This window comes from Alligator sinensis, unplaced genomic scaffold (assembly GCF_000455745.1).
Source record: "Alligator sinensis unplaced genomic scaffold, ASM45574v1 scaffold149_1, whole genome shotgun sequence".
Lineage (NCBI taxonomy): Eukaryota > Metazoa > Chordata > Crocodylia > Alligatoridae > Alligator > Alligator sinensis.
Genome location: NW_005842823.1, coordinates 385,769 through 397,812, shown reverse-complemented (window position 1 = coordinate 397,812; position 12,044 = coordinate 385,769). Strand labels below are relative to the sequence as shown.

The window sequence follows — 12,044 nt, the reverse complement described above, 5'->3', positions numbered from 1 at the left end:
GCGTGCTGTTGGGGTGTAGCCCTGAGTCTGGATGTCTTTAGATTAACACCTTTATTCCATGTTATTCAACAGGAAACAAAGCTTAGCAGGAGAGGAGAGCCAGAGAAAGGACAGGGAAGCTGCAGGTTACCACAGTTTGAACTCAGCCAAATCACAGTGGTGGCAGGGGGTAGCTGCTACATGAAGACATGTGTTAGCCACTCTCCTTGCAAACACAAGGACTGTATTTGTGACTCGTACTCCAGGTTATTTTAGTTTCTGTGCCGTGGCCATGCGAAGCGCTCCACCGAGGGCTCTGGGGACTCACTGTCCGTTTCCGCGCCCATGCCGTCGATTTGCAAACTGTAATAGACTGATCATGACGCTGAATAAATGTGTCTTCTTTTTTACCTGTGCCGTGTAAGGGAGTGTGATGTGAGCCCCTGCCGTGCCCTCGTAGCCATCACCTGCTGGTGACAGACTAGGCCTAGCTCAGACCGAGGGGGCTCCGCTATACTGGAGTGCCAGCATGGGCGGCAGTGGGTCCAGTGCAGCTCCTAGCATGAGACTCCCCTTCCCTTCTCTTCCCTCCCCCGGAGCTGTAATGTAGGAGCTGTCCTCGGCCAAGATGCCTGCTAGTGTAGCCGGATCAGAGTCCCTTGCAGCCCCCACGCAGCCTGACACCAGGCATGATGGCTTCATGACTCAGTGCTGGGACCTGACATGCAGGGCCTAGGACCAGTCAGTTCAGGAGCTAGGGCTGCGATCAGTCCCTGCCCGCTCCCCAGCTATCCCAGGAGCAGGGAGATCGTGGCTTGTGGCATGATGGCCCTAGTTCATGGGCGCTGTTCAAGACCAGTGTTGCCCTGGCAGCCTCAGGGCTCTGGAAGGGAGCAGCCCCTTAGCTGGTCTCCAATCCCACAATCCAGGTGGTGAAGGGAGCAGAGCACGGCCAGGGCAATGTGGAAACAGGGCTGGCTTTGACCAGGGCTGTTTGGTGGCCAGGCTGGAGTATGTGTCCTGCCCCTCTGCTCAGGCAGCTGGCACCAGTCTCACCTTGGGGGTATTGGGAGACAGTTGGCATGAGATATTGGATCAACTTGTAGCTTGTGCTGGAAAAGCGAGGCAAGCCAGACTTGGGTGGTGTAGGGGTGGGTTGCAGGCAGAGCTGGGGCTGGCACTGGGTAATCAGCAAGGACTGTGGCCCAGGCAGCTCCCTCAGCTGGACAGCGACAGCCCACCTGCAGTGGCAGCCCCTTATAGTTGCTTTGAGGTAGTATTGCTGTACTGGGAACTCTGGTCTTGCTGGTGGGTGACGATGCATTGGCCTGTTTAAACAGAGCTACAGGCTGGAGAGCTGGCGACCCAGCTGAGAGACCCTCACTTGGCAGTTCCAGTAGCAAAACAGGCTCATGGGGGTGGGGGGGCTCCTAGTCCTTCCCTTGTACTGGTGGGCCCAGTTGAACGGCCTTGGCCCTCTGTAGAGCGCCTGGCCCTGTGTAACCTGTTTGCAGCAGACCCATCTCTAACCTCCCGTGGACCATGGGGGGGTTAGTCCGTGGCTGAGTTGACGCTGGCTAACGTTGAGGACATGGTAGCGTGCGACCGCAGAGGAAGGCAAGCGACAAGGAGCCGTAGCTTACAGCCCAGGAGATGCAGATGTAGAGCGGCTAGCAAGCATAGCACCATGGCGTCGAGGCAGCCCGCAGCGCAGACAGCTAGAGCCTTGTGTACAGATAAGCCAGGGGCAGACGCCCGTAGAGGCAGTGGCTATGAGTGACCGGCGGAGGCAGCCCCTTGCTCTTAGGACTAGCAGGGTTTGTTACTGTGCTGCTAGGTAAGAACAGCTCTTCCTTCCCTCCCCGGGGGTTCGCCACTTCGGCTGCAGCTCCTGGACGGATGCCGCCAGCTCCCTGGGTCACGGGCTGCTCTGCGCCCCCCTGGCCCCCTGCATTAGTCTTGCTGCTGTTCCTCAAGCTGCTTCTTGTTAACGACTTGCTTAGTGCAGAGTCTGAACCTGAGCCTTCCCATCCCCCCCGCCCTGGCCGTGCCTTTGGGGTGCACTAATTGGCTGCCAGCTAATGAGAAGTTCCCGGGTGGGGGCAAGGGGGTGGTGCTGTATGTCTGGGACTGTTGATCTAATGCATGCATCTGCTTTTCAGGAGCTGCTGCCCTACCCACTGAGCCAGAGGACTCCACACAGCTGACGGCTGCTTTCCCAGGTGAGCAGGTACTGGGCCCGTTGGCAGGGTAGTGCTGTGGTAGCGGGCACCACGTGGCTCATGCAGTTGTGGCCCTGCCTGGTTCCTGACATCTCTCCTCTCTTGCAGGTGGCCAGAAACCCAGGTGTCCGGGTCCCGTGGCTGCTGTGTAGCTGTGTCGGATCATCCCTATGGGAATAGTTCTTATTTTAAATAAAGTCTCCTTTTTTAGAAATCCTGTGGCCTGAGCCTGTGTGTCATGGGGCTGGGCACTGTGGCAGCCTAGTTGCCCACCACCGATGGCCCAGGTTGGCTGAGTGCAGCCTTCCTGGCTCCTGGGGCCTTTCCCGCAGCCTGGCAACCCTCTGGGCATCTTGGCTTGCAGCTTCTGCCCAGAGCTGTCAGCACAGGCATGTACCTGGTGCTTCACAGATGCCCCTGCCCAGAGGGAGACCTGGCCCCCCCTGTCTCCCACCCCAGCTCTCTTCTCCCTTCCAGTCTCGGGGTGGCGTCCACAGGCTTGGAACTCTGCTCTGATTTTCCCGGCCTCCTGGTGCACAGCCTGGGACCTGCCATCATGGCTATATCGCTCTTTGCCTTTGCAAATGTGCTGCCCTGGCCTAGCAGGGTGGAGCTCAGGCCCTGGTGGCCAGAGCTGGGAGCCCCGTTCTTTTCTTCCTTTCTTCTTCTTCTTCTTCTTCTTTTTTTTTTTTAAGTAAAATTTTTTTGTGTTCCAAGCCGAATCAATGAGTGATGCAAGAACCACATGTCCTGCAACCGGCAGACACGCTCCACCCCTACCTAGGCCTTCAAATGTTTCCAAATCATTTGGCAGGCATCCTACATGCAAGCCTAAGCCTGGAGGCTTGGGGCTCAGATGCCCCCAAGTTTCACTTGCCCTCAGCTGTACGGCTGCAAGAGCAAGCGAGGGAGAAGTCTCCCGTTTCCACAAAGTGCACAAAAAGCCAAGATCTTCTCACAGGCAATGAGGGGGGGTAACTACATGTTCCCTCTGTGGGTACTACCCCATGCCGGGAAAGTGATTATCCCTTGTCCTGCGGAAAACCGCCTTAGCTGATAATGGCGGTTCCCCTGCCAGGTAAGCTAGGAGCCCTGCTGAGCAGGGGTCTGGTGAGGTGGGAATAAGTAGGAGCCCCATCCATGCTGGGACGGGCCCTAGCCTGCCTCCCCTGCAATGACAGACAGACACACAGTGATGGCTTTCCAGTGGCCCCTAGCAAGGGCTTTATTCCCAGCTGTGGGACAGTTACTATTTACAGCAGTGAAAAGTTGCTGGTGCCCCCACCCCATCCTGTGCCCCATGTGGCCCTGCTCCCATTATGCTCTGTCCCCAGTGACCCCCCCCCATGTTGCCTTCCCCTTGTCACAGCCCCCCCCATCCCCCCCCAAACAGTGCTCAGGGTGGACAAGGCAGTGGGCTGGGGGCCCTCCTGCTGCCTGGCCAGAGGGGTAACAGAGGCAGGGGCCCTCTTAGGCCTCAAGTCTGGGGTGTTGCCATGTAATGCCCCCTCCCACCTTCAGGCCTCTGGGACTTGGAGTGCAGTGCATTAACAGCCCCCCCCTGCCCCCCAAGAAGCTCAGCAGTGCAACACATCAATGTGCCCCCAGAGGTGCAATGTACTTAAGCCCCTATTGGGCCCAGCCTCAGGGGAGCCTCTCTGTAGCCCATCCGTGCTTGATGCCCCCCCAGTGTCCCCCTTGGCAGAGTGGGGCAGAAGGCTGCTGTTTGAAGGGCACTCCACAAATGGGAGGGATACTACAGCCAGGGGGTGCCCCCGTGAAGGGGCTGCAAGCCTGGAGTGGGGGGACGCCCTCAGTCAGGTCCATCCGCCTTGCACCCGCGGGGCACAAGGAGCACAGTGCCGTCGGCCGCCAGCTGTAGGCTGTAGTGCTCGGGCGAGTAGGCTTCACCGGCTTCATCCCGCAGGCGCTGGAAGACCTGGCGGTAGAGCTGGGCCAGCTGGCGCCGCAGCGTGCCGAGCGCCTGGTCGGCCTCACGCCGGTCCCGCAGCAACCGCTGGCGCTCATGGTCCAGGCGCTCCAGCTCGTGCTCCAGCTGGGCGATGCCTTCCAGCTTGCGGCGCCGGCAGTTCTGCGCTGCCACCTTGTTCTTGCCGCGGCGCCGGATGTCCCGGATCAGCGCCAGCTGCGGCTCCGACAGCGGGTGCCGCGATACCAGCTCATTGAAGTCCTCCACTGGCAGGTTGATGATCTTCTCCGTGGGGATGGGGATGTTCATGGCCAGCGCCCGCCGCTCATCCCGGCTGCCCCCCAGCTCTGCTCGCGGCGTCCCCCGGTCCTTCTCTGGGGGTGGCAGGGGCGGGCAGGGGGGTGTAAAGGGGGGCACACCCTGCAACCCAGGGTAGGGCAACCCGTAGTCCACCGGGTACAGCTCAGCGTAGTCGGGCCGTGCCTGTCCCAGCTCCAGCCCTTCGGGCTCCCCGGAGTCAGCGTCGCTGTAGTTGAGAGAGAGCCCCGAGTCCGACTCCAGGTCTTCCTGGGCTTTGCAGGGCGGTGGGGGTGCCAGGCCCAGCTCAGGCAGCGCCCCCGCCTCTCCAGGCAGCACCTTGCTGGGTAGGTCCATAGCGGAGGAGATCAGCATGCCTGTGTAGCCGTACGAGGGGTCCATGGCAGGCAGGGGCCCCATGCCAAGGCGGGCGCAGGGGGCCAGCATGGCATCCATGTAGGGGCGCTCATAGCCCGGGCAGGGCTGGCCACAGCTGGGCCCCGGGGCATCACCCAGTGCTGGGCAGGGCCCGTAGCCACCCACCGGTGCTAGCGGGTGCGTGAGGCTGTAGAGCGCGGGGTCATAGGGCGACTCACTCGGGAGGTCCAGGCCCTGCAGGGAGTCAGAGGGGAGAGGTAGCTAGGGAAACTGAGGCATGGGGTGAGAGAGACGTGCCCACACGCGGGGTCAAGGTCAGTGGCAGAGTCGGGAACAGAGCCCAGGAGCCCGCGCCCCCCCCGCCACCGCCGGGTGTGGAGAGGACCGGGCTAGCTGGAAAGGGGCGGGGGGGTGGCGGGGAAGGGCCCCGCCGCTGCGGCAGGTGCCTGCCCTGCGCGATGGCCAGGGCGATACCATCCCCCCGAGCACAATGGGGCCGATTCACGGCACAGACAGATGCCCCTTTGTGTGCTGGCCCCGCTGCCCGCCCCGGCCTCTGCCAGACAAGGGTGGGGGGGGCAGGTGAGCAGAGCGGGGAGGATTAAAGAGCCAGCGGCTTGGAGCGCCCCCCTTCTCCCCCACCCATCCCTTAGCCCTGCTGGGGAGGGGGCTGTACCCCCAGCTCCCCAGGGATGTCACCCGCTACAGCCCCATCTCTGCCATGGGCACCTGGCCGCCAGGGGGCAGCACCAAGCGCACCCCACCAGGCTGCAGGGGCAGGAGCCCACAACCTGCCCTGTGGGCCATGCCCGCAGCAGACAGTGGCACCTGCCGTCCGTGGGCCCAGCAGGAGCTGGCTCCCCCTGCTCTAGAACAGCTCCATTGTCTCCCATCCACGTAGTAAACAAGGCCAGCCCTGCTTAGCTTCCAGGTCCAGCCAGGAGCCCAGCAGGGTGGAGGGGAGGGCAATGGGCATCGGTGCCTTGGGTGCGGGCAGTGCCGCTCACCTGCAGCTCCGCAATGGACAGGATCTCCTGCCAGGCCAGGTCCATGTCGCCCGGCGGCCCGTGCTCACCCCCCAGGGGCCCGGACAGGAGTGGGGCCCGGGCCCGGCCCTGCTGTGGAGGGCAGGGGGGCATCTTGCTGGGCCAGGCCCTGCCCAGTGGTGGCTCCAGCAGCGTTGCTCCGAAGCCGGCCGTGGCAGCGAAGATCTGCGGCACAGAGAGAGCAAGGATTGGAGAGGCCACTCGGCCTCCCTGCCCCCTGATTGGGGCAGGCAGCATCTACCTGAGCCATCCCTTCTCCTGCTTGGTAGAAGAAGGATCTACCTGAGCCATCTTGCCTGCTGATTGGTGGAAGAAGGATCTACCTGAGCCATCCCATCTCATGATTGGTAGAGGCAGGATCTACCTGAGCCATCCCATCTCCCGACTGGTGGAAGAAGGATCTACGTGAGTCATCCTGCCTGCTGATTGGTGGAAGAAGGATCTCCCTGAGCTATTCTGCCTGCTAATTGGTGGAAGAAAGATCTCCCTAAGCCATCCTGCCCTTTGACTGGTGGAAGAAGGATTTACCTGAGCCAACCCAGCAGCTAATAAGAGAAGACAGACAGACAGATCCATCCCCTCTCTCCCACGTGCTGATTGGTGAGGGTCAGACCCTACCTGAGCCATGCTGCTGGCTGATTGGTACCCAGAAAGGCCACCCCAGTCTCCCTGCATGCTGATTGGTGCCCTGCCCCCCAGCCATAGGGTGCCACCCCAGGTCCCCCCACCCCACCCTGGCACCCCATCCCCCTCACCTCGGCGCCAGCCGGGTCCCTTTGCAGCCGCCCGTCGGCAGAATCAGACATTCATGAGGCCGCGCCGGGCAGCGTCTGCAGCACACGATAGGCCCTTATCAGCCCCGCCATGTGCCTGCCCCCCCCCACACCCACACCCTAGGGATGGAGCCGAACACTGGGGTTGGGGTGCAGATATGGGTCAGGATGCCTGGATTCTGCCCCCAGCATGGCCCAGGCAGAACACCGTGCCTCAGTTTCCCCTCCCGGTGCAAACTGAGGTAGTGGAAGACAAGGAGCAAGGCTGGAGGAGGGGTCTCCTGGTGCCCCCTGCCACCCACAGCCCTGCACCAGCCCCTAGGAGTCAAGTACATAGTTGCACAAGAGCCAACGGTGCCAGGAAGATGCAGAAACTGTCCCTTACCCACCCCAGGGGAACCTCCCCCATCCCCTAGCTCTGCCCACTAGGCCACACGTGGGGCTGAGTCCCCCACCCCCTTGCTCCCTGTGCCCCATGTCCCACCCCCACCCATGTGCATGAAATTGGGGGGCCCTGGACATGGCCCCTCCGCACCCTATCTGACTCTGAAATACCACCCCCACCCATGTGGCGCCCCCTGCTGGTGCCCCCATGCCACACAGTTTGATCCGGCCCCCGCAAAGACTCCCAGTCTGACCCGGGGCTGATCCACTGGGAGCATTGGTGGGTGGGAGCTTCGATTCCTTCCCCCTTGCCTGACCTGGAGCCGAGCTGGCCTGGCACGAAGACCCCGCTGCGGGCACCGCGAGGCCTAGTGGGCAGCGCAGGGGGGCTGGGAGCCCGAACTCCTGGGTTTCTACCCTCCGGCACCAGGAAATGTGGTGCCCAAGGAGTTAAACCCCCCGCCCCACCCGTAGGCCGTTACGGCCCCCGCCCGCCCAGCTTCCCGCTCCCCTTTCGACACCGCGATTGCCCAAGGCCCCAGGGCTTGCACAAGACACAACAGACGCCCCACAGTGCCTGGCTAGGACCCCCCCTTCCAGCATCAGTGCTGCCCAGTGGTTAGGGGTGCCTGATTCCCTGGGGGAGGCTGGCTCCATCCTGCTCTGTGCCTCAGTTTCCCCACCTGTAGCGTGGGGCTGCTGCTGCACTGAGTGGGGTGGTATCGGTGCAGTTGTGGGGTGGGGGTCAGAGGTCTCCCTACCTTGCTCCTAACCCCCAGCCAGGGTCTCTTCCCTCCTCCGCATCCCCTGGTTGGGGAACCAGAGTTGCCCCGCCCATAGGATTCCCCTTCACCCCCAGGTGATCCCTTTGCTCTCTGGGATCGGGGACCGGGGGATGGCAGTGTGGCTAAACTCCTGGGTCCCCTGACATCCCTCTGCCACCCCCCCCACTACGCACCTCTCCAAGCCCAGCCGCAGCGCGAGGAGGATCCCCACCGGCTGGCCACGGTACGGGGCCCAGGACACGCAGCGGAGCCGGGGCTGGGGGGCAGGGCCATGGGCCCGGATGTGCCCTCCCGTGGGGCCGGGGCCAGGCCAGGCTGGGGCTGGGGGGCCCCGGGGAGCGTTTCCCCTCCTGCTTCCCGCTGTTACCAGCCGGAGGCGATGCAGCTGCAGCCGAACCGCAGAGATAGGATGGCCCCCCCCACCTCCCCGCGGGGCCTTATCAGCCTCTGGCACAGCCCAGACCTGCCCCCCGCTCTGCCCCACCCCGCCATGGCACCCAGGCCCTGATACACCCTGTCCCGGCTGTGCTTCCCCCAGAACCAGCTGCATTTGGGCCCTGGGGTTGCTGGGGTGGGGGAGGCATCTAGATGGGGTTGGGGAATCACTGTATGGGGTCTAGGACACATGGCAGTGCCGTCTCTGCCATCCAGCAGGGGGTGGTAACGTGTGAGACCCACCACACCTGTTTTGAGGTCCCTGGGCCAGACTGGGAGGGCACGCAAGGAGCCCTCCAGCAAGGCCTGGAGGAGACTCACCAGGCAGTACGGGGTCTAGGAAACACGGGACAGGGTGCAGTACCTGTGCGGAGGGACATGCTTGCACATGGATGCAGGCTTGCACACGCACACGCCAGCCTGCCCACAATGGGACAGAGTCACCTCTGGGCTAGGAGGGGCCCAGAATGTGGTGCCTTTGCCAGCCTGGGTGCGTGTGCATGCGTGTGCATGCATGTGCATGAGCGTGCATATGTATCGTGCCTATGCACAAGACCTACCTGCTGCCCCACGCCCCCACCCCTGCCCTGGACTCCTGGGTTCCCACCCCCCGGTGTCCCCCAGACATGCCTGGAGAGCCCCAGCCAGACCTCTCTGCACCCCGGGAGCCGAGGGAAGCGGGGGCAGGGACTGGACCCAGGTGCCCGGGGGGTTGATCTGGGGCCCAACTGGAGGTGGGGGGCCTGGACCAGCCCCTGCGCCCCCCCCACCCACCCAGCCCACGGCTCTCAGGTTCCCACACCTGCCGCAGCGTCGGGTGGAACAAAGTCCCCATTGAGAAGCCGCAGGTCTTACCTGCTGGGGTCCCGGGGACGTGGGCACGAAGCCTGGGGGCTCAGGGCACCCCCATGGCGCAGGCGGCAGGGCCGTGGCGGTGGCAGCTGTGGCTGTGTGCCGGCCCCAGGAGGGCGGCGGTTACATAAGCCGGGGCCGCAGCCCGACGCCTCCCCCGCTTGTGGCCACACAGGCACCGGCAGCCACCCCCCTCCACCCTCCCGGCCCTACGGTGGAGGGGTCACAGCAGGGAAATGTGAGCCTGAGGGACATGCATGCCCGTGCACACGACACATGACGGGCGACACACGCACGACACTTCCCCTGTGCACACACACGCGGAGCACACAGTGCCCCGCGTGCACCCATGAACAGCAACGTGCGCTGCACTCGGTCAGACCCCCACAGACATACGCACACCGCACATGGGGCCACACGCGTGTGCATAGGCACACAGCAACACGCACACGGGGACACTGCAACATGACGCACGGGGCCACGTGCACACGGAACAACACATGCAATGCACACAGCGGTATCTCCTTCACACACGTACTCACACACATGCGTGTGCTTACTGACATGCTCCGAGCCCAGGGGGGTCAGGCCCAACGCACAACGTACGTGGATGTGCACGCACGCCTGGTGCACAGCCACGCACGCCTGCTCTGGAAGGCATGTGCGATGGCACAACACAGACTCACACAAGGAGCCCCCGACAATATGGGGACATGTGTGTGACAAGGGGACATCCGCAGAAGCGCTGCACCAACGTGCAAGACACACACGCACACGGACAGGGCTCCACGCAGCGATCCACAGACACTAAAGCAGTGACACATGCGTGCACACACACATGTGCAAACGCACACACATGGCACCAAGCTGGCTCCGAGTCTCCTGGGCCAACTGTAGCACAAAGCTAAGTGTGTCTCCCCCCCTCCCATTGCCCCCCAGGGACTCCCCAGATCACACGTGTGTGTGCACGTGTGTACACTGAACAGGCTGCTTGTGTGCCCCCCGGGGGCAGCATCTGGGGGTGGGGGGGTATGAGGCAGGCACTGGAGACTGCGCCGTTTATGGGAGGATCCCAAATTGGCCCCACCCCCACTGTGGGAGCCAGCCAATGAGCAGGGAAACTGAGGCATGGAGAGGGGACATCCCAGGCCAAGGTCACCGCAGGAGACCAAGAAAGAAAACCCAGGCACCCCGGCTCCCAGCCCTACCCAGGACACCCTGCTCGCCTTTCAGAGCTGAATGCAGAACCCAGGAGTCCAGGACAGTGGTGGCCCAGTCCTGGCCCAGCCTGCTCCGTGCCTCAGTTTCCCCATGGAGGGGGGAAGGGGGGAGGCTGGCATGGTCATGGCGTGGCACTGCCCCTCCAACCACCCACTGCCCCAGATTCTGGGCCTCTTGGTGCTCATGAGCACGAGCACTTGCATGCCCAGCACACTGCAGAGCTGGGGTGGAACCCAGGCATCCGGGCATTGAAGAAGGGACCCCGAAGCTGGCCGGGGGGAGACCTGGGGCAGGTGGGGCCAAGCCTGGGCCCTTTCCCCACTCCCGCCAGCAGCAACAAAAGCCCCTTTATGGGCCTTAAAGGTACAGGCCCAGCCCCGAGTTGTGCCGGGAACACACGCTGGAAGCAGGGTGGGCACATGCCTATGACACATCACGCATGGGGAACCTGGCCTGGAGCACACCAGGAACGCCAGGGCTGCACACACCTGTAACATGCCACTCCCAGGTTACTGGCTCCTCGTGCACCCACAGCACACGCGACATGGGAGTGCAGCTCAGAACGTACATGGGCACGTCAGGGCCGCACACGTCTGCAACACACACCACACGCTTAGCATGTGCGTGTCCCACGCTCCGCCTGTCTCCCGCCGGGCAAACCGGGGGTAAATCTGTGCCAGTCACTGCAGGGGAGGCACAAAACACACTAGTGGCACGTGGCCACATGTCCGCAGCTCTGGCCACGGGGCCACACTGAGCTGCAACAAGACCCAGCCCCGTGCTCTGACTTATGCTGGCACTGAGAGCACATACGTATTGCATGCGCAGGCCATGCATGTGGCAGGCGACACGCGTGGGCACGGGCTCTCTTGTGCCCCCGGGGCTCCTGGGCCAGGCTCCAGCTGGTCGCCGCCCCCCGCCCCTTGCCCCGCGGCCGTTACTGCGGTTTCCCTCCCACCTCCGGCGCCTGGTGCCAGATGGACCATTTATAACCAGCACCCAGCGCCCCCCCGCCCGCCTGGCCATGCTGGGCTCTGGCAGGGCTGGAGGCAGGGGCTGAGCTGGGCCCCCGGCACTGCGAGCGCCCCTGGTGTTGTGTGTGGCGAAGCAGCCACCTGCCCACCCCAGAGGTGGCTGCATTCCCAGGCCTGGGAGGCACCGATCCTGGCAGAGCTCCTCACCAGGGCAGGTGCGCGGAGGGCAGCTAGGCTGAGAGCAGAGCCCACTGCCCCGGAGCCAGGCTGTCACGGGGGGAAGGAGGGGCTGGGCAGGCGGGGGCCGCCCGCTTATCAGCACCACGCAGCGGATCCGCCCAGCAGCTTCCTCTGCAACTGGCGGGGCCTCGGGCGCTTCCCCCGGCCCCAGCACTTCCCTCCTGAGGAACCCAGGCGTCCGGGCCCCCCCTCTCCTACCCCCCTCAACCCCACTCCCTGCCCTGAGCTGGGGAAAGAAGCCAGCCCCACTGGGATAGGACCCAGGTGTCCTCCACCAAGTCCCTGCTCTACCCACTGGTCCCAGCTGCCCCCCCCCAGACTCCAAGTTTCCCCCTGGCTCGCGCCCACCGCCGCAGGGTCCGGGGAGTCACACACGCACGTGTGCACATGTGCCAGTGCCAGGTAGGGGGGCTCCAAGTGTCTCCAGATGCCTGGCAGCAGGCAGCAGATGGCATCTCTGCCCGGGGGGGTGGGGTCACAGGGGGGCTGTTGCCCATCTACCCCCCATCCCGCCCCCTTGACCGTGGC

General features: G+C 63.6%; 1 protein-coding gene and 1 long non-coding RNA gene across 10 annotated transcripts; one reads left to right on the top strand and one right to left on the bottom strand.

Annotated features, from left to right (window-relative positions):
- The first annotated feature begins 6 nt into the window (after nt 1-6).
- LOC106722882 lies at nt 7-2,415 on the top strand. The gene is made up of 2 exons (XR_001358896.1): nt 7-2,201; nt 2,310-2,415. It is a non-coding gene; the product is annotated as an uncharacterized LOC106722882 (long non-coding RNA).
- Nucleotides 2,416-3,397: 982 nt separating this feature from the next.
- On the bottom strand, nt 3,398-9,215 carry NFE2 (nuclear factor, erythroid 2). Of its 9 annotated transcripts, none has more exons than XM_025191501.1 (5): nt 9,085-9,151; nt 6,608-6,682; nt 6,135-6,274; nt 5,814-6,017; nt 3,398-5,040 (listed from the first exon to the last, which is right to left on the bottom strand). In XM_025191501.1, the coding sequence occupies exons 3-5, from the start codon at nt 6,192-6,194 to the stop codon at nt 4,015-4,017; spliced, it is 1,290 nt and encodes a 429-aa protein (XP_025047286.1). In that variant the 5' UTR covers nt 6,195-6,274; nt 6,608-6,682; nt 9,085-9,151; the 3' UTR covers nt 3,398-4,014. The 9 variants fall into 9 exon arrangements, with proteins under 9 accessions (XP_025047286.1, XP_025047287.1, XP_025047290.1 ...); XM_025191502.1 differs by lacking the exon at nt 9,085-9,151 and adding an exon at nt 7,968-8,212; XM_025191505.1 differs by lacking the exon at nt 6,135-6,274 and having other exon boundaries at nt 9,085-9,215.
- Nucleotides 9,216-12,044: the final 2,829 nt, after the last annotated feature.

Coding starts and splice junctions, on each gene's coding strand:
- NFE2 (XM_025191501.1), bottom strand. CDS start 6,194: ATGAGATGGGATGGCTCAGGTAGATCCTTCTTCCACCAATCAGCAGGC. Junction 6,018..6,134: donor CAGCAGGCAAGATGGCTCAG/GTAGATCCTTCT, acceptor TCTGTGCCGCAG/ATCTTCGCTGCCACGGCCGG. Junction 5,041..5,813: donor TGTCCATTGCGGAGCTGCAG/GTGAGCGGCACT, acceptor GACTCCCTGCAG/GGCCTGGACCTCCCGAGTGA.